At 41.7% G+C, this 20332-nt stretch overlaps 2 protein-coding genes across 2 annotated transcripts in view; both read right to left on the bottom strand.

Moving 5' to 3' along the window:
• TDP2 (tyrosyl-DNA phosphodiesterase 2) overlaps positions 1 to 20332 on the bottom strand; it is a 276571-nt gene that overhangs the window by 210342 nt on the left and 45897 nt on the right. The gene's annotated exons all lie outside the window — the stretch shown is intronic.
• Positions 1 to 20332, bottom strand: part of KIAA0319 (KIAA0319 ortholog) — a 41236-nt gene that overhangs the window by 17765 nt on the left and 3139 nt on the right. The window contains exons 2-10 of the mRNA XM_052649233.1: positions 18760 to 19502; positions 16260 to 16437; positions 13823 to 13921; positions 11637 to 11734; positions 10594 to 10681; positions 9339 to 9431; positions 7827 to 7959; positions 3804 to 4032; positions 570 to 693 (exon numbers count right to left, since the gene is read on the bottom strand). Of these exons, the coding sequence (XP_052505193.1) occupies positions 570 to 693; positions 3804 to 4032; positions 7827 to 7959; positions 9339 to 9431; positions 10594 to 10681; positions 11637 to 11734; positions 13823 to 13921; positions 16260 to 16437; positions 18760 to 19502 (1785 nt within the window). The remainder of the gene's footprint in view (positions 1 to 569; positions 694 to 3803; positions 4033 to 7826; positions 7960 to 9338; positions 9432 to 10593; positions 10682 to 11636; positions 11735 to 13822; positions 13922 to 16259; positions 16438 to 18759; positions 19503 to 20332) is intronic.

Below are 20332 nucleotides of genomic sequence, written 5' to 3' on the forward strand. Positions count from 1 at the left end.
TTTAAGCAAATTACTCATATTCGCATCAGGTGGCTACTAGAGTTTGCCCTGTCCCTGGGGGGATACATGCAGTCTCTTAGCTGACCCAGGAATTAAATATTCCAAGCTTAGACTGGGATGACAGATAGCAAGAAATACTCTTCTGTAATATGTACATCTCTGGTTTCTTGAAGAGACCTCAAAAGTCATGGAGTGGAACTCTAGTCAATTGCCAAAGTCTGGCCACAAGCCTTCTAAGTATCAAGCCACACATAACTACCAGCCTCTTCAAGAATGCCCTTGAGCTTTGGGGCAGAGTGGGGCATGGCATCAGAGCCCACAGTGACTCTGCAGATGGCTCTCATTTGTCCCTTGTGCTGTAGTTTAGGGACACCGTCAGGACACAATTCAGAACCACAAAAGAAAACTGGCTTTATATTAAGATTTAGCTCCTGCAGCCCCAATTTCTTGACAGTTCAAAGACTTACTTAAGAGAATTTCCACCAAATTTGACTGGTCTGAAGCCCAGAAGCCCAGATGTCATTTCTGTCTTAATCTCTGGGGCTAAATTCCTTTCCTATTTCACCTACCAGGCTGGACAGTCACGGTGACCACAGCCGTGGACTGTTGCTTCGAAGAGTCTGTCACCATCAGCTGAAACGTATAATCTCCTTCCTCCATTGCAGACAAATGAAGGTATGGTGTCTTTACTCCCTAAGTCATAGCAAATACAGAAATGAAAAAGAAAAAATAATATTAAAGAAGCACAAGAAATCAGCATGACAGAATGAAAAACTAGTGATTTTACTAAATGTGGAGAGCCTGCTTTTAAAAAATATATACATGTCCCAGGAAAATGGGATCTAAAGTCCACAGTATATCCTCAGACACTGTTTAAAGAATATAAATTAATATAGTCTTTTTGGAAGTCAATATGGTGGCATCCATTCAAATGTTAAAAGTACACACTCTTCAACCCAGCCTTTCTACTGAGTATCTACCCTAAAGAAAAGCCCACATGTGTAATAATGGAGACTCGCCCATGGATGCTAACATATTGCCTACAGAAAAAAAAAGAAAAGGGAACAACCCAGACGATCATCAAAAGAGAAACAGCCAAGCCCACCATGATACACTATGGGATGCTAGCTGCAAAGAAAGACGTTTAAAAGAATGAAGTAGATGTTCACATTAAAAAGTGGAAAGATATCAAAGATATAATATGAATCAAAGAAAACTGTGCAACAATGGCTACAGTGTGGTAGATACTAATATATGTACTTTACACACATACAAACACAGAGAAAAGATTCTGGACACACACAGGTTAAACTCATCACAGTAATTATCTCATATAAAGGGACTTGGTTGAGGTCAAGGTGTGTTTCCGCTTTATCAGAATTTGAGTTTTTTTAACCACAGGAAATCAATCATGATCAAAAATAATTTTTTGTTATTTTCCCCCATATATTATCATCTCTTGAATTTTTCTTTTTGTGCATGTATTCTTTCTTTTTAATTTTTTTTTGATGTACAGTTGATTTACAATGTTTCAGGTGTCTAGCAAAGTGAATCAGTTACACATACACATATTCTTTTTCAGATTCTTCTCTATTATAGTGTATTACAAGATATTGATTAGAGTTCAACACCTGCGCTATACAGTGGGTCCTTGATGTAAAATAACTCTTTTAAATGCTAGGACAACAATACTTTTCAATAAGGCTTTTTTTTTTTTTCAGTTGAGTATACAGTAGTTTACCCTTGGACTATATCCTGCCAGGCTTCTCTGTCCATGGAATTCTCCCAGCAAGAATACTGGGTGGGTTGCCTTGCTCTCTCCAGGGGATCTTTCTGACCCAGTGATTGAAGCTGGGTCTCCTACATTGCAGGCAGATTCTTTACCATCTGAGCCACCAGGGAAGCCCAATACAGTAGGTCCTTGATGTAAAATACATTTTTTAAATGCTGGGACAACAAAACTTTTCAATAAGGCATTTTTTTTTCAGTTTGAGTAGACAGTAGTTCAACCTTGTTGCCTCCAGGTTAATATCCCTTTGGTTATTTTTGCTCCTTTGTTGGAAATATTCCCAGCTGTTGCCTGTGCTTAAAGTTTATGGCATCCTGGAAAGGATTTTTAAATTTAAGTCCTATCATAATGTATTTACTTTCACAGATCCTATGATTATCTATAAATTTCTGTTCATGTTTTTCTTTTAGTTTTAAAGGAAAAAAAATTTTTTAATAATAGAAAATCAAGTATGTTATCACAAGGGGAGTTATTTGAAATACATTAAGACTTTAAAAATGGGTTTTCCCCTACTTTGACTCAACAGAGCAAAGTATTTCTTTTTCTGGAAAGCTCTTAGAGAAAGTATAATTTCCAGTACATGACTCAAAATTAACATGGTTACAGGAATGCTATGCACACAGTTAAAAGGAAGCTTGCAGCAAATGGGAACTGAGCAGACAAATTTACTGAGAATTTTTAGTCTAAGTATAAAGGAGTCTGGTTTAAGAGCTTATCTTTGTGATTGTCCCAGTTCATAAAAAGCATTACTCCTTTCGACACCTTAATCAGTCAACCAAAAGCCAGCAGCATCCTTACTGTGGCTAATCTGAGAGTGTTTACAGCAAGTGGGCAGGTGCACAGAGCAACGAGCTTAGCCCTGCAGTCTGGCACAAGTGACTTCCTGTGGATCCAGGTCCCATAGACATGGATGCACTGCCCCATTAGCTCTGGACACATCATTCTCAGAAATTAAGGGAAAGAAATTTTGAAATATTTTTTAACTGAAAAAATGCAAAATAGTCCATCTTCTTGTTTGTATCCAAACTCCTCTGAATCTGAATTCTTAACCCAACAGCTGCAAACAGCATTTGCCACAACTCTCAGGTAGAGATCAACACTACATCACGTGCTCTCTAAGGGTAGCCAGAGGACTCACAGCTCTCTCAAGTTCCATGCATCCAATCGGTCATTTTTAATTCATCATAATCACAAAGCTCTTCCCAGAAAGATCAAAAAAGTAAAGTAGGTCAGTCTTCATGGACTGTCTGACTTCATCACAAACACTAACAAGAAATTTGTCTTGGACTGGTGAGATGGTGTTTGAAGGAGAAAAGGAAGGGAGCAATGTAAGGTACTATCTTTTTTTCCATTAAACTCTTAAATAACAACATAACTTCAAAGGTACCAAGCTGGTTAGCAGCAATAAGTAAGCAGCTCACATACACGCATACAAATATAGCAACATTTCAAGGTTATTATAGACAGATACATTAGAGATTGGAACCAATCAAAAGGTAAATACAAAGAGATCTCAACAAGAGACCGCTGAATCTAGAGACGACAACATGCAATTTATAAAACGAGGAGGAACAAAATACACAGGAAATTTCTGATAATGAGGTTTAGACTAGATTACTTCTAATGTTTATCCTAATATGTACTAAAATAATATTTCTGTAGCAAATGTTGGGTCAGCCTTTTCCCAAACGAACCTCAAGGTCAAGTTTTCAACATTCAAGGTCGACATTTCAACTAGGACCTGCTTAGTGGCTATTCCGGGCTTACATACAGTGAGTGAGGGAAAGCGACATAAATTTAGAAGATTTGTGAGTTTAGCTACTCTCCTGATGGTTATAATAGGCGACTTTATAAAACATGTTTTCCGAATTTAGCTTTCCCCTTGTACCAATATTTTAGATGGATGGATTGATGATGGACAAAAAGAAAGACAGAAGGAAAAAGAGATAGTCTGAGAGACAGATGAACAGACAGCTAGAGAAATAGAAGTCTGTAGGCAGGATGGAGAACGCACCTGCATAGCCACCTCTTGGTTCTCACTCCCAGGCACCAGGGACCACTCATAGAGGACAATCTGGTGATCATCACTGCTCTGGTTTCCATTCAAAGTGATGGAGTTTTGGGGCAAAGTTATAGTCTGATTTGGTCCCGCATTGGCAACTGGTGGGTAGTCCACAGCGCTGCTGACTATTAGGGCTGCCGTTGTGGAGTTAGTGGCTCCATCTGAGTCTGTAACAGTCAACCTAGTGAAAGGACAGGAGGCTATTATACTGCATGAATATGCCAAATCTTAAGGCAAGTGGTCAACTGAGTCTGCCTATGTATATTTCTCAGAACAGCTCAGAGCAGAAACTTGAGGATGAAGCTGAGGAAAGAAGAGACCTGAGGATATATTTTTTGCTGTTGATTTATTTTTAGCTAGCAATACAGTCACATGATAGGGTTTTCTTTTATGTGGATTTCTCATGATTCTTCTAGATGCTGGATGAAGAAAACAACCCTGGCCAACACAGAAGCCTCTCTCTATTACCTGAGATTCAGAATATATCAGTTTAAGTCCTGCTCTCAGGCCTGAACATGTAGAGGCAGAAAATCACTCACAAATTTCAGATACAAAGCCTTTTAATTTTTTCATTCTTTCCTAGAGGACTAAGTATTAAGTGTTTTCAGGACACTCCTTGCAAAGCCATTTTAGAATTGCTGCTAAGTCACTTCAGTCGTGTCCGACCCTGTATGACCCTGTACACGGCAGCCCACCAGGCTCCGCTGTCCCTGGGATTCTCCAGGCAAGAACACTGGAGTGGGTTGCCATTTCCTTCTCCAATGCATGAGAGTGAAAAGTGAAAGGGAAGTTGCTCAGTCGTGTCTTGACTTTTAGTGATCCCATGGACTGCAGCCCAGGCTCCTCCATCCATGGGATTTTCCAGGCAAGAGTACCGGAGTGGGGTGCCATTGCCTTCTCCAATTTTAGAATTAAGCACTTTCAGATACAAATGATACTCGACCTACACAAACAGAGAAAGAGCTGCACTGACCTCCTGTAGTAAACTCACTGGTTATGTGGCAACTGGATCAGTGAGATAAGGCCACTGTATCTTTCTGCAATAAAGATGTTAATTCAGGGTAGCAGTGCATGTTTAACAGATATAAACAGGACTATGAGAATGAAGCTCTGGAAAGAATACAGGACATATTTGTAGGTAAGGTACTTACAGGGGGCCCAGGTATTTTGGGCCTCTAAGGAGATCAGCCCTGGGATTTCTTTGGAAGGAATGATGCTAAAGCTGAAACTCCAATACTTTGGCCACCTCATGCGAAGAGTTGACTCATTGGAAAATACTCTGATGCTGGGAGGGGTTGGGGACAGGAGGAGAAGGGGACGACCGAGTATAAGATGGCTGGATGGCATCACTGACTCGATGGACGTGAGTCTGAGTGAACTCCGGGAGTTGGTGATGGACAGGGAGGCCTGGCGTGCTGCGATTCATGGGGTCGCAAAGAGTCGGACACGACTGAGTGACTGAACTGAACTGAACTGAGCCCACATATTCCATACAACCAAGATCCAAACTCCAGTTCTCACTCTGACCGGAAACCAAACACCTAAGATCCTTCCTCCACAACCAAGTTTAGTCAGGATACATTCTGAGTCCTTAAATAAATGACTCAAAAATGACCCAAGATTCTACTCTAAGAAGTCATTAGTAGAAGAAAAAGAACGAAGTAAATCAAAAGTAAATAGAAGTAAATAAATAGTAAAGATAAGAACAGAAAAGAACAAATTAGAAAACAAGCAAATAGATTAAAGCAGTTCTAGTTAGGTTCTATGAGAAGATAAATAAAATTAACAAACCCCTTAATTAAAATAATCGAGAGAAAAAGAGAACATAAATCACCAATACTGGAAATGAAAAAGGGGTCATCATCACAGATCCTAAAGACTTAAAAGGATAATATGAAGATATTATGAGCAACTTGATTCCAAAAAACATGATGATTTAGTAGGAATCCACAAAGTTGTTGAAAAACACAATTTACTAAAAACTGACACAGGCAAAAAACAGATAAACATCATTATTAATCAACTATATTCCAATATAAAACTTAAAAAAAGAAAAAGTAAAAAACAGAAAATCTAAATAGCCTTACATCTATTAAAGAAATCAAATTTATTATCAAAACTTTCCCAAGAAGAAAATTCCAGGCCCAGATGATCTTACTGGTTAATTCCATCAAACATTCAAGAAAAAAAAATGCCACCAGTTATTCATAAATAATTCAGAAAATAAAGGAGATGACCTTGTTTTATTTGGCCAGTATAATCCTCACACCAAACCTTAACAAAGACAAATGCAGAGGGAGAGAAAGACAGAAAAAAGCATAAACCAAATCTTTCATGAGGACATTTATATTTATTTTTATAAATATTTTATAAATATTTATAAAAATATTATCAACTTAAGCCCATGCTATATAAAAAGAATACCATGATAAAATAGGGCTTACTCCATGAATGTAAGGTTGACTTAACATTCAAAAATCTCACACAGTACATAAAACTAACTCAAAATAGATCATAGATTTAATATAAAACCCAGAAATACAAAAACTTAAAGAAAGAAACCAGGATCTTTGCAATTTGGGGAGTAAACAACAGCTACCTAGATAGAACCCAAAAAGCATGAAACAGAAAAAAACTGATAGATTAGACAATCAAAATTTAAAACTTTTGCCCTTTAAAAGGTACCGTTAAGAGAACAAAATTTCATATACTGGGAGGAAATATCAATAACACATATATAACATAAAGAACTTGTTTCAGAATGTATAAAAATTTTACAACTAAATAAGACAAACAATGTAATTTTTAAAATAGGAAAAAGATCTGAATGGAGCTTCACAAATGAAGTTACACAAATGGCCAAGAAACCCCTACAATATGCTTAATATCATTAGTTATCAGGAAAATGCAAATTAAAACCATAATGAGATATCACCATCCATCAAAGTAGATAAAATTTAAAAGAATGATTACATTAGTGTTGGTAAGGATGTGGAGGTTGAAAACTTCAAATACTAAGAGTGGGAATGTAAAATAATATACTCACTTTGGGAAAGAGCTTGGAAATTTCTTAAAACGTTGAACAAACTCAACACAAGACCTAATTCTTCCATTGGTGGGTATTTACCCCAGAAAAATGAAAATATATGTCCACAAAAGACTTGTATGCAAATGTTCAGGGCAGCTTTATTTATAATAGTTCAAAGCTAAAAAACCCCAGAGTCCATACTAGATGAAAGGATAAGCAAACTGTGGTATATCCATACATTGGAATAGTACTCAGCAATTAAATAGAACATGCTATTGATAGAGACAACAGCATGGATGAATATCAAAATCATTTGCTGAGTGAAAGAAACCAAACAAAAAGGAGCACCTATTGTACAATTCCACTTATATGAAATTCTAGAAAGTTTGGGATAATTTAAAGTGGCAGAGAGCAAGCCAGTGGTTGCCCAGAGACAGGGACGAGCAAGCCAGTGGTTGCCCAGAGACAGGGACGGAGGGAGGAAGGGATCGCCAAGGGGCATGAGAAAACTCTGGGGATGATGGAAATGTTTATTATCTTGATTCTGACAATGATGCAACAGGTATATACATATGTCAAAACTCATCAAATTTTATATCTTAAATATGTGCAGTTTATTATACTTTAGCTATACCTTAAAAAGTTATAAAAAGATAAATAGATAAATCACATAACTCTGCCTCACACTGACTCAGAAGATAGAAACTTTCTTTCATGTTTCTCAACACAGCAAAATAGGTGCCATCCCATACTGTTACTGACAACCAAATCCAGAGGTTTCCCATACACAGACACTTGTAGTTCATATTACTGATCAGAGTACAAAGTGGTTGCCAACCAAAACCCCTGACAAAACCAAATCTGCCCTGTCTCCTGATGAAAATGAAAAGATGCATCAGTTTAAGGAAAGAGTCAAATGATCAGTGCTGGAAACTGAGCCCACTTGCCTGAAAGTATAGTTGCCAGGAACAAGGTTAGACAGATGTAAGACGGCGGAATCAGCTGAGGTCTTCTCTTCTCGGGAGGGCCCATTAACTTCTTCCCAGTGATAACTCACTATTTTAGTATCATCTGTACTTTCTAGAAAGGTTGAAAAATACATGAAAACTAGAATTAAATACAAGGATATTAAAACATCAGTTTCATGATTAATATCATTGGGTGTTTAAATTTGTATTTATTTGAAATTATTTAATTGCAAAGATTTCAATGGCCATATAATATGTGTTAAAAGGAAGATTTCTTCTTCTCCCTAAATTATCATCATGATTTTTCTCCCGGATTTCCACCAGATTTGAGTCAGGGTGTCTGCACTCAGTTGTGAATTTAAATGGCACAGTGACAGGCACTATTGCTTTTTTTTTTTTTTAACTCACTTTAACTACAGTACATGATATCTTACTGATAATTTAAGTAAGTATATGACTGACAGATTCATAAAGAATTGAGAGGTGCTTCTATATAATTACAAAACACCTTTTACCACCCTAATCATTAAGTGTAAATCCAGAGAAAGACTGTACCCTACATGAAAACCTCCCACCTCTACTTCAAAAGAGAATAAACAAAATGTACTATGCAGAATAACAGTAATTTAGACCTAGAAGGGAGCCAGTTTCATCTCACTCATTTATGGAAACAAACTTCCATGTGACAGATTAATCCTGAACAGTTTCCTATAACCAAGCTACACTGAATTAGAGGAATCAAGACATCATGCATTCTCTCATAAATATTTTCATTTAAAATGTGCTTTATTTTCATGTTGCTAAGGGGGCAATATAGACATTTATATTGGAATAGATGCAAAAGACTGTGTCAATGTGATTTGTAGATATTTCCGTATCTATGCAGACTTGGAGCAACACTAGTGACTGACAGGTACTCTTCTCCTAGGAACCAAGGCAAGTATTTCTTCACTCTCCAGATTTGCTATTAGCTTTGTGATTTGACAGACATAAATGCAAATACCAGTAACACCGATACTGCTGAACATATTTTGAATATAGTGTCAAACACGGGATATGTTTTCATCTATTCTCATTTGCCTGGACCCACGAAGTTACACTGGGGCCCCTTCCACATAGACTAATTGAAGGAATGAACTCTGAATTAAATGAACAAAACTCTACCTGCCCGCACTAAAGACACTCCTTCTACCATTTGTTAAAAGTGACTTTCCAAAGGCTCATCACATAGACTGCATCGAAAGGAGAGTCTTTCCTAATTGCTTTAATTCCCATGCAATAGCTAGGCCCTAAAGGACTTTTCTCATAGACAAATGAGACATAACTGAAGGGAAACTCAGCCCAAGGCAGAGAAGTTGTGCTAAAGGAGCTGAAGGACTTGAATATACAGACAGATGCCCATCTATTAAGTCCTCTCAGCTTCAGCAGAGAGTTCCCATTACATTTCATGGTTCATGGGGCCAGACCCCCGACATGGGGCAGGGTACCCACGGCTGCCGTCGATGAGAGCCGCTGTCAACGGCAGGGAGAGCTCCTGTCTCTCGGGAGAAGCGATTGCTGTGGGAGGCAGGTTGACTCTTCCGGCTGCGAGACAGAAAAAAATGACAAGGACTGAGTCACGTTGTGTTCTGTACACACCATCCCCGAAATAAACCATCTGACTTTCAAACACACTGGTCATCAGTATCCTGTCCAGACGGTGTTTACCCTACAGGCCTTGAGTGTGCAGAGGGCTTGTTAATGTTTTGGGATGTTTCCATACATTTTAGGAGCATGTCTGCGGGTTTAGATTTTTGTACAAAATCCCCAGGCTCAATGAACACGTGTAATAACAACCAAGGCGCTGGTGACAGAGCTTGAGCAGCAGCTGCAGAAGAGGAGCCCTGGAGTATGGCTCCAGCTCCTATGATTAACTGGATCTTCAATCTTTGACTGAAGGCTCCCTCATCACCCCTGAGGTAGAGGCTGGAGCAGGGGTTGGCACCCAGTTGGTCCACTGCCCTTATGTCCAGTGCAGGGGATGGAGGAGGTTCAAGACCACACCACGCTCCATGCACAGAGCCAGAACTGTGCCCACCCTGACAAAGGGCCACTGTTTCTAACTCACACAACTGCACTGACCTATGGGCTCGTGTTGGCCTGAAAGGACCAGGGGGCTTGAAAGCCCATGGCATGCATTTTCCTTGACCCCTGAGGCGCTCAGTTAAATGTATTTGAAAAGCTCTTTCACCTAAGGTCAAGCTGAGTCACAGCGAACCAAGGTAGAAGAGTGTCAGATGGAGGAGGCTAAGGCACAGACAATGTGCCACTGACTTGAGGCTTCCCTGGTGGCTCAGATGGTAAAGAATCTGCCTGCAATGCAGGAGACCCAGATTCGATCCCTGGGTGGGGAAGATCCCCTGGAGATGGGAATGGCAACCCACTCCAGTATTCTTGCCTGGAGAATCCCATGGACAGAGGAGCCTGGCAGGCTACAGTCCATGGGGTCACAAAGAGTCAGACAAGACTTAGTGACTAACACTTAAGAAGAGAAAGCAACAAGCCTGCAACCCTGCATGGCAGTGTCAATTGAGTACTAAGAACTATACTAAGAAAGCAGAAAGGAAAAAAAAAAACAATGTCATCTTTGCATGGTCTCTACAATGGTGTCCAATGTAAAAGTAAATAATATATTACCATGTAGTTCAGGCACCAAAAGGCGAGGGAGACCTGTACCACAGGAGGCTATTCTCTTCCACAAGCTTACCTGGCTTCACGGTGACATTTACAAATCCCTCTCCAAAGGCATTTTCACCAGAAACCGCTACTTTGAAGGCATAACGTCCTACTGACAACTGCAAGATAAAGAAAAGTTACACCAGCAAACATGCAAACAACAGGATGGGTCCACTGCCTGGAAGATCCTTAAATATTCCAGAAGCTGTTCTCCTGAAGTCAGCACAGAACGGAGGCTTGAGACCTAGGGACACACTGCCACGTCTGAAGCCTGTACTCTAGAACACTGACAATCACCTGGGAAGGACTTCAGCTTCATTACAGACGTTCACAGGCCTTACAGAGGCATTCGTGAGATGGACCAGCCAAAGGCAGCCATTCGCAAAGTTGTACGTATGGGAATCCTGCATTTTTACCAAGCTGGTGGGTCAGCTGTCAGTGGTCCAGGTGCCAATCTTTGAGAAACAGTGCTCAGTGACAAGGGGACGGTGATGCTAACTTGTGTTGTACCCGTAGCTGTGCGGTCTCAGAAATGAAGACAACATAATCGTCTGTGGCCCTCTAAAATGAGGACATGTTTCCTCCTGTGATGGCTTACATCTTGGAGCAATATTTGGTAGTCAAACCATTTGTGAACTGGAATGAATTTTTGGCAATCCTAGAATTGTGCCTAAGCATCAGAGATGACCAGAGTGTCTCTGACACTGCCAAAGGGGCAAGGGTTGGAACACAGGCTTTAACCTCACTACAGAGACCCACATCAGCCTGGGCAATCAGCCTTCTTCCCCAGACTGATATGCCAAGTAAGTCAAACGAAGAAAAAGTTCCTGAAAGCCCCTTTATTCATATCTGCCTGTCTACCTACATGCTTGAAATATAATTCATTAATGTGTGTGCTCAGTTGCCCAGTCACGTCCAACTCTCTGTGGCCCCAGGACTGTAGCCCACCAGGCTCCTCTGTCCACAGCTCTTCTTTTAATCTTAACCATAACAGACTTCTGGGTTCAACAGCTAAGAAGGTGACACTGAATTTTTAGGTATGCTGTCAATTACAACCAGTCACCAGTTACTTACTTGAGAGACATTAAGAGCCTGCGTGTGTCTCTGTTTTATTTCTCCTTGGTAGTCCTCAGGGTGGCTTATTAAACTCCATTCATAGCTGTAAGTTGTTTCTGAGAGCCAAAGAGAAGTATGGGTAGTTATAAATTCTTAGAAGTCACTATAATCTGGGCAGAGGAAAGAAAGTGAGAGTCTTCAATCTCTTAGCAGAAATTAATTTAGGCATGTTGAACCCAACTTTCAAATATCATCCAAGTAAGGAATAATAAGGTTTATGTATCTTTTGAATGTAAAATTTCTTTATTATAAGAACACATAAATTATAAAAATTGAGAAAATATAGAAAGTTTTTTTTTTTTAAAAAAGGGGCCCAATTTCATTATTTGCACTTGATGACTTTCCTTCTGGACTGTTACACCTGCCTATACAATATAAATTTTAACATAGTATAATCCACAGTGCTATGGATTTATTTCTCCTTTATTTTTCTCCTTTTAACAAAAAGCAAGAAGATTTTAATTCATCTGTTGTAGGGGTTTATATAAGGACGTAAGAACAGATTAAACCTCTATATGTTAAGACGAAACTATCTTCTACTTTGTGATACTAGTCATTAAGGCATGATGTACTTCAGCTGAAAGGAATAAATTAAAAACGCCAAGTATTATCATTTTTGCCTAAATTTTGATCCATGTGTGACAGGGAGAAACGAATAAAGGAGCTAACCTGAATGAGAAATATTCAAACGCCAGAGGAATGAATATATTTTGAGAAAGAATGTATTTGACAGGTCACAAGGTCAAATGTTTGCTGAACAGCAGAGTGCTGGACCAGTAGAAGAAAGAGCATTTTAAACAACACGTTTTTGAACAGCTGTCATCACTACAGTGTCTGAAAACAAACCTGTGTGCACATGAGACCTCCCTCAGCCGACAGGAGAATCGCTCCAGGTTCCGCGGGCTGTGCGTGCTAAGTCACATCAGTCGTGTCCGACTCTAGGGACTGCAGCCTGCCAGGCTCCTCTGTCCATGGGATTCTTCAGGCAAGAACACTGGAATGGGGTGCTATTCCCTTCTCCAGGCGATCTTCCTAACTCAGGGATTGAACCTGTGTCTCTCATGTCTCTTGAACTGGGAGGTGGGTTCTTAACCATTAGCACCACTTGAGAAGCCCTCTTATTGCAAGTAAAAAGCAAGCATATGGAAACCTCTCCTGTCCTAAGATTATCACTCTGTTTGCATCATTGGAAATGTAGGACTTGGGACTTCACCGGTGATCCAGTAATTAAGAATCTGCCTTGCAATGCAGGGGACGTGGGTTCGATTCCTGGTCAGCGAACTAAGGTCCCACATGCCGCAGAGAAACTAAGCCCAAGCAAAGCAACGACTGAGCATTCTGGAGTCCATGAGCAATAGCTGAAAAGCTCATGCACCCCAACAAAGATCCTGCGTACTGAAACTAAGACCCAATGCAGCCAAATAAATAGATAAGTATATTTTAAAAGACATAATTCTCGACTTAAAAAAAAAAAGAAAATGCATGACTTTTTATTCTGACCAATTAAAGGAAATGTACTGGATTTAATTCCTATCCTCTTACTCCATTTTAAACTATTTCAACAAACTTTAAAGCTTATGATTATCAAAGCCTCAAGAGTGACATTTCCAGGTTATGAAAAGGAATCCAAGTTGTACAAACCCAGTAAAGACTCCTTAAGGACACACCAGCTAATGGGCCCCCTACGGATCCCAGTGTGTTAGTCGCTTAGTCGTCTCCAACTCTTTGCGACCCCGTGGACTGTAGCCTGTCAGACTTCTCTGTCCATGGAATTCTCCAGGCAAGAATACTGGAGTAGGTAGCCATTCCCTTCTCCAGGGGATCTTCCAGACCCAGGGATGGAACCTGTGTCTCCTGCAGAGTAGGCAGATTTTTTAATCTCGTGAGCCACCAGGGAAGCCCAGTGTCCCAGAAAGAAAGAAAAGTGAAGTCTCTCAGTCGTGTCCGACTCTTTGCGACCCTATGGACTGTAGCCTGCCAGGCTCCTCCATCCGTGGGATTTTCCAGGCAAGAATACTGGAGTGGGTTGCCGTTTCCTTCTCCAGGGGATCTTCCCGACCCAGGCATCGAACCCGGCTCTCTCCACACTACGGTCTGAGCCACCAGGGAAACCCACTGGTCCCAGAGGAAAGTCAAACTCTCACCTGCAGGTGGCGCTGGCACAACAGAAGCTTTCAGCTCAACTTCATCTACTGGTGAAGTTATGACTAGGTTCTCGCCAGCAGACACCATGAGCTGTTTCACTGAAAGTTAATCAGAAATTGTCCATTTCATCATATACTTTAATGATGCTACATTACTGCCCTATAATAGATTTTTTAAGTATCCATGAAATAACACACTTCTGTAATAGTTCTTCATCTGACTTTATCAAAGATACTTTTTCCCCTCTGACTAGTAACTGAACTGTACCCCATATTAGGCTGCAGGGTAGATTTCATCAATTTAAAACTGTCTATGTGAGTAGGCACTGTGGGGAAAATAATGCTTCAGGTTGACTGAGCAAGGTGTCAGTGACAAGAGTTGTGAGAAACAGGTGGGATACTGCGGATCCGGGCTAATTTTCCCTCTTGCCACCAGCTTTGCTTGACTCTCTAGTAGGTGCTATTTTTAGCCATAGAAAGATGGAGTATAATCATAAGTGTTTCTGAATCATTATTCATACACCACTCAGTTCTTCTGATAGTAACCTCATGCACTGCTGCAATGGCCTTGCTCTTGGAACATTTCCAAGAGAAAATAAATCCAGGCAACCTCAATGCTAAAAAGGCTATTTTAACTCAAGCAGTAGGCACATCCACTCTCGCTAAATCAGCATTCAGAACAATGGTTCCTTGCTCTATAGCCAAGATTACACTGATACATTCAATTGACTAGACTCAACAGGACATCAGCCTCACTTGTAAAACACAATTGAGATAGGTCAAGATATCACACAGAGAAAAGCAAAGACTGAAAAAAAAAGGCTGAGTGCTCTCTAGAGGTCCCAGCTACTTGGAGATGTTAGAGGGACATGTGGCTCATTTAAATCCATGTTTCTCCTCCTGGTCTGTATCCAATCCCTTGAGTGCCTTCCTAGACCAGCTATAGAGGGTTTGCTGCCCTCTCTGGCACCTCTTCCCTGTCACTGCCTCTTTGTAAGAAAAATCAGCAATTGTGAACTAAGAAAGGACACTGGTTCCAACCCCTCACTTTAGAAATTGAGCCCTAGAAAGGCAATATGAGTTGCCCAAGGTTATGTGGATCACCAGCAACAGATATATAACTAATTTAAATGTATTCATTTCAACAGTTGCTTATTTACCAGACTGAACACTGCCAAGGGCTTTAAAATGATCAATTCATTTCATCCTCTAAGCTCGCTAGGCAATAGATGTTAATAGAACCCAAGGATGCTAATTCCCAGGCCAGTTTCCTTTTCATTATAGTACTATCCAGCATTTCCTCCAGCATTGTCCTCTCTACTGAAGCTCAGGATCAAAGTAAATAACGAGAGAGTGAACGTGAAAATAGCTGAGTCATGTCTGACTCTTTGCATCCCCTATACAGTCCATGGAATTCTCCAGGCCAGAATACAGAGTGGGTAGTTGTTCCCTTCTCCAGGAGATCTTCCCAACCTAAGGATCGAACCCAGGTCTCCCACATTGCAGGCAGATTCTGTACCAGCTGAGCCACCAGGGAAGCCCAAGAATACTGGAGTGGGTAGCCTATCCCTTTTCCAGCAGATCTTCCTGACCCAGGAATTGAACCAGGGTTTCCTGCATTACAGGCAGGTTCTTTACCAACTGGGCTACCAGGGAAGCCCAAAAGAAGAGAGGGTAATCCTGAAAGGATATCACCCACAGAAAGGCTCAGGAAACATGACAAAAGTCTCTAGTAACTTCTTGAGTATTAAATCTAATGGGAGCTTTTCAGTCGCCCTATAACACAGCCCCCTCATCACTTGGCTTCCAACGTGGAGCCCGCTCCTCTCTCTTTCCGTCAGTCCACATCTGCTCGCTCGCTCCTACCTGTCAACCATGACCACCTGGTCAGCTCCGGAGGCTCCTTCTGCTCTCCCAGCTCCTAATTCAACGACAAGCTCAGTGTTCCACCCCTCAGGCCTCTCCCCAGCTCACCTCCCCACTCTCCCGGGACAGCCTTCATCGATCACCTCTCCACCAGTGACATCTAGCCCTTTATCTTCAGCCCAACTACTCAGCTAATTTTCAGTTCCAGGTATTTATATACCTCAGCGTCCTCTCTGCTCCCAGAGCAGCCTCTCACAGCATATTGTATGAGATCCTGTATTGCCATACTGTTTGCCATATGTATCAAACCATCTATTTATCTGTTAGACTGGTCCTCTAGATCATAGACTCATGGAGGGAAAAGACAATATCTATTCATTTTTTAAAATTCCCAGCGCCTAGCACTATTTCTGGCAAACAACAGATGCTCAACAATGTGCGCAGAGGGAATGAGCAAACTTTAAAAGTTGTCACTACTGTGAATATACTATTCATAGTATACAAATATAAAATATAGTATGAACACAGCATGTGTTCAGCACATTTCTTCCAGGTGAATTTTTTAACTTACCTGTCCTGGCAGCAGTGGGAGCAGATCTGAGCTGCTCAGATGGGATGGTGCTGGTGGGAAGGGTTGGAATGCTATGCTCTGTGCTCCACGGGGTGACTGTGAGAACCAGGCTCTTCTCCACAGTGGCGGGGCTGACCTCCAGGCTGGCTGGAGGAGGATCATGGGATGGCAGTAGGACCTAGGCGATCGATTACAAGGATAAGTTGATAGAGGGGAAACAAGGTTAAATACAGCCAGGTCAGTAAAACTCAGGCTAATAAGACAGGGGACCCAAAGGGGGAAGTTGGAGTGCAAAACCCACAGAAAGAAAAGCTGTCACTCAAACATTAACTGGAGAAGGGGGCACTGGTATTTACTGAAAAGGGACTCACTTTTGCAGTTCACTTAGCCACATAAAAGGTGAAATGTGTTAATACTTAGTGGTGGGGGAAAAGAACACGGTTAACCTGTGATACTTAATATTTTAATGGAAAGTCTTAAAGTGTTTAAGACAATTACAAGGACAGAAAAATATGGAAACTTTGAAAAGAAACATATACCAAAGTGGGGGAAAAAAAAAAAAACCCACTTCGGATAATATCACTACTTAAAAGGCTGTTTAGCAATTTGTAATGGTTGAGATTATAATACACAGTCAGTTCAGTCCAGCTTTCCTTACTTATTCTAACCTAAGCACTGATATCTTAAATAGCATTCTTCTTTTTTTAAAAAAAGAAGTCTTAATTGGTTTATGTTATCTTCTGATGTGCCCTCTTGTACCTTGAAATACACTAAATTCTCCCATGACCTGTCCTCCAGTCACTGTATTGCCAGCTGCCTTTGGCTTCCCCTGATCAGCTCGCTCACTGCATCTCACCGAGTCCCGGTCTTTCCCAAGCGAGCACCCTCTGGACTCTCAACTGTTCTCCCCACAGGGCAGCCTCCGTGTCTACCTCCCTGAGCTTCTGCTCTTAGCCCTTGAAACTTCTCTCTGCCTCGGTACGTCTTCTCTCTCTTTTCACCTGTGTTTTTCATGGAAAGTTCCATACAGTTTATGTCCTCTCCTTGGTACCTCGCTCCCTCGATCCAACTGATTCATGTCACTAGTGAGTTTCTAGCAACCACAGAACCTGTTGGGTCTTGAAGAAACTGCAGGGGGTTGAGAATACATCATCCCCCAATAAGACACTCTGGCAAACCGATTATTTTGAATTAAAGGTACTTGGAAAACCGTCGGTGTAAAAAGAACACTCTGACCCTCCTCTGTCCCCCTGAAAGCAAGAGGCAAATCTCCATGGGAAAGGGACCTTTCCTTTCAAGGATTATCTACAACTTAAAGCAGCTCAAAAAAATTTAACTGTGACTGTAGGGGGAAATTTGTATTTTAGTGGAAAATAAAGCATTGTACCAGGAGGATAGAAGGTAACCTTTCCACCAGAGAGAAGAAATCTAGGGCTGAGAAGGCTGAATAAACAAACCTTGTGTTAAAACAACAGGCCCAAAATAGAGTCACTTATGACAAGTCCCTAAAGCAAGACTTACAGTTTCAGCTCTCCCAGAAAATGAAGCTTAAACCAGTCAATCAGGAATAATCTTAAGGTAATCTGCTTGATAAACTCCCACTGCCCCTTAAAGGAAAGTAACCTTGCAATAGTCAACCCACTTGCCTGCCTTGTATAATTTCCTTGTTACCAACTCCATTCTGCCTAAAAATGTCTTTCATTTTGTACAGCTCCTCGGAACTCCTTTCTCTCTGCTACACTGGATGCTGCCTGATTTGAATGCATATATATTTGTTCAAACTCTTAATAATGTTAATATGCTTCAGCTTAATTTTTTAACAGATACTTATCTTTAACATATTTTGTCACCAATTTACTACCCCAAGCCTAAACCTCTTTGGCTTGTCAATTCTTCACAGATTTATTGTTTCTCCTGTTAATCAGAAGAAAAAAAAAAAACAACTTAGAAGAAAAAATTTTTTCTGCTCCTACAAAACCTACCACAAGAGATTTGCAAAGCCTCTGTCTATACATGCTGCATTATATGGGCTGGCTTCAAAACTTCTAAAAAACCCTCATTCATCGTAGATACCAGCAGAGGCATCTAAATCATCACTAGGTGGCTGACTTGTGAAGGCAAAAGAACTATTTGCTCTTTTAAACAGTCTGGTCACAAGAGCCCAACAGAGGAATAAGATGTTAGGTCTGGAAGGTTCTGAGAGCCATCTTTCTTGCCAATACCTTAATAGGTGCCCTTAAGAGGAAACTTCTTGTGTCCTCCGCCTAATGAGGCTGTGTTGTTTAGTCGCTAAGTCGTGCCCAACTCTTGGTGACGCCAAGGACTGTAGCCTGTCAGGCTCCTCTGTCCAGGGCATTTTCCGGGCAAGAGTACTGGAGTGGGTGGCCATTTCCTTCTCCAGGGGATCTTCCCTGATCCAGGGAGGCGCCTCCTGCACCACTGAGCCTGCCTCCAAAGTGAACTCAGCACCCCCAGTCACACACACACCAGCCACACCCACCTCTTTCCCAGAGCTGTTGCCAGCTTGCCCGTGGAGCTGAGAAGTCTCTCTCTCCAATTCTTCTCCTGGAGGTGGGGCAGTGACCAAAGGAAGCAACAACCTCTCTGGAGAGGGTTTCGGGGCCGGGGTCCATGCTGACTCATTTGGCTTATGGAGCTCTGGGTCCTCCAGCTGCTTCTCTGCTGGTGCTGCAAGGCTGTCTCCAGCAGAGGAGTTGAAACCTCCATCACCTCCGGGCAGCAAGCCCCAGTCCCTGTACTCTGCGCTGCCCCGGGGCTCCTGGTTGCTGACAGGCTGGAAGAGGTTCTGCTCCAGCTCCCTGTAGTCATCTGAGTACTCAGACATGTCCAGGCCCCGATCTTTGCCCAGGAAGGGTAGGTCCTTTCTGATATCCTCAGGTAAGTCCCCCCAGATTCCCGACGGAGCGCCCCTGTTCAGCATCACCTCCCCGTAGTCTAGCAGCGGTGCGGGCCTCTGGGCGGGCCTGAGCACAAAGGTCAGGTAAGACCTGATGGAACCCATCTTCTTGGGCTCGCAGCTCTCTTTGTGCGGGCAGCTCACCAGGTAGCAGCGGCCCTCAAACCACCAAGCCAGGTCGCAGCTGGGTAGGTCACAGCAGGCGGATGTGCAGTCCCCCAAGGGGGTGGTGTGAGGCACCGGCATGATTTTGCTAGTTTCCAAGTTAGGAGAGATGATGGCATTGGAATATGTCCTCCCCTCACTGCACTGCGTCCAGGCACAACCTGCAAACACGCCAGCCACCAATAAGGAAACATGGCAGGTCACTTCTGGCAAGCAAATAAACCACCAGCATCTCCTACAGGAAGTCCCCTGCCTTATCGTACAGCCCACCCATCAACACCCCCATCTGTACACCTGTCCTCGCACCTTTCTACCCCAACCCATCCATCCATAGAGTCTTCCATGTGTCCATCTAACCTTCCATCTTCTCTCTTTATACGGTGCTTCTCCACTTAGTGAAGAGAAGCGTTCTTTTCTACCCATGTATTGCTTTTACACTGTTTGTAACATTTTGTTCCTCGCCCAAAATCCAGTTATAAAGGTTTACTTTAGGAACAATGTCATATTGTTGTTGCTGTTAACTGAATTTTTAAACATCTCAGCTTATTCTGATAACAGGGAATTATCAAAAGAAAGAAACACTCATCCTAAATATAGGTCTAGAACAACTAGCTTTAAGCCGATTCTAAATAATGAACCAGAAACGTTGCCAACTGGCAAATCAGTAGGCAGAAGAGTGGTGCTACCTAAGTGTGATCTGCAGACACAGAGGGGCAGGCCACAAACTCTGGGACCAGCCCACGGCATGGTAAGAGAATCTGGGGCTTTTAGAAAACTTGGTAGCAATTTGTCATTCCCTGGCACCCAAGGACAAAATCACTTTTCTCCTTTTTTATGTTGTAAAGCAAAGCAGACATTGGAATCTAAAAAATGGTACAAATGAACCTATCTACAAAACAGAATCAGAGAGGTAGAAAACAAACACAGTTACCAAGCAGGGGAAGGGAGGGAGGGATACACTGAGAGACTAGGGTTGACACATACAGAACTA

Source organism: Budorcas taxicolor, chromosome 11 (genome assembly GCF_023091745.1).
Source record: "Budorcas taxicolor isolate Tak-1 chromosome 11, Takin1.1, whole genome shotgun sequence".
Classification (NCBI taxonomy): domain Eukaryota; kingdom Metazoa; phylum Chordata; class Mammalia; order Artiodactyla; family Bovidae; genus Budorcas; species Budorcas taxicolor.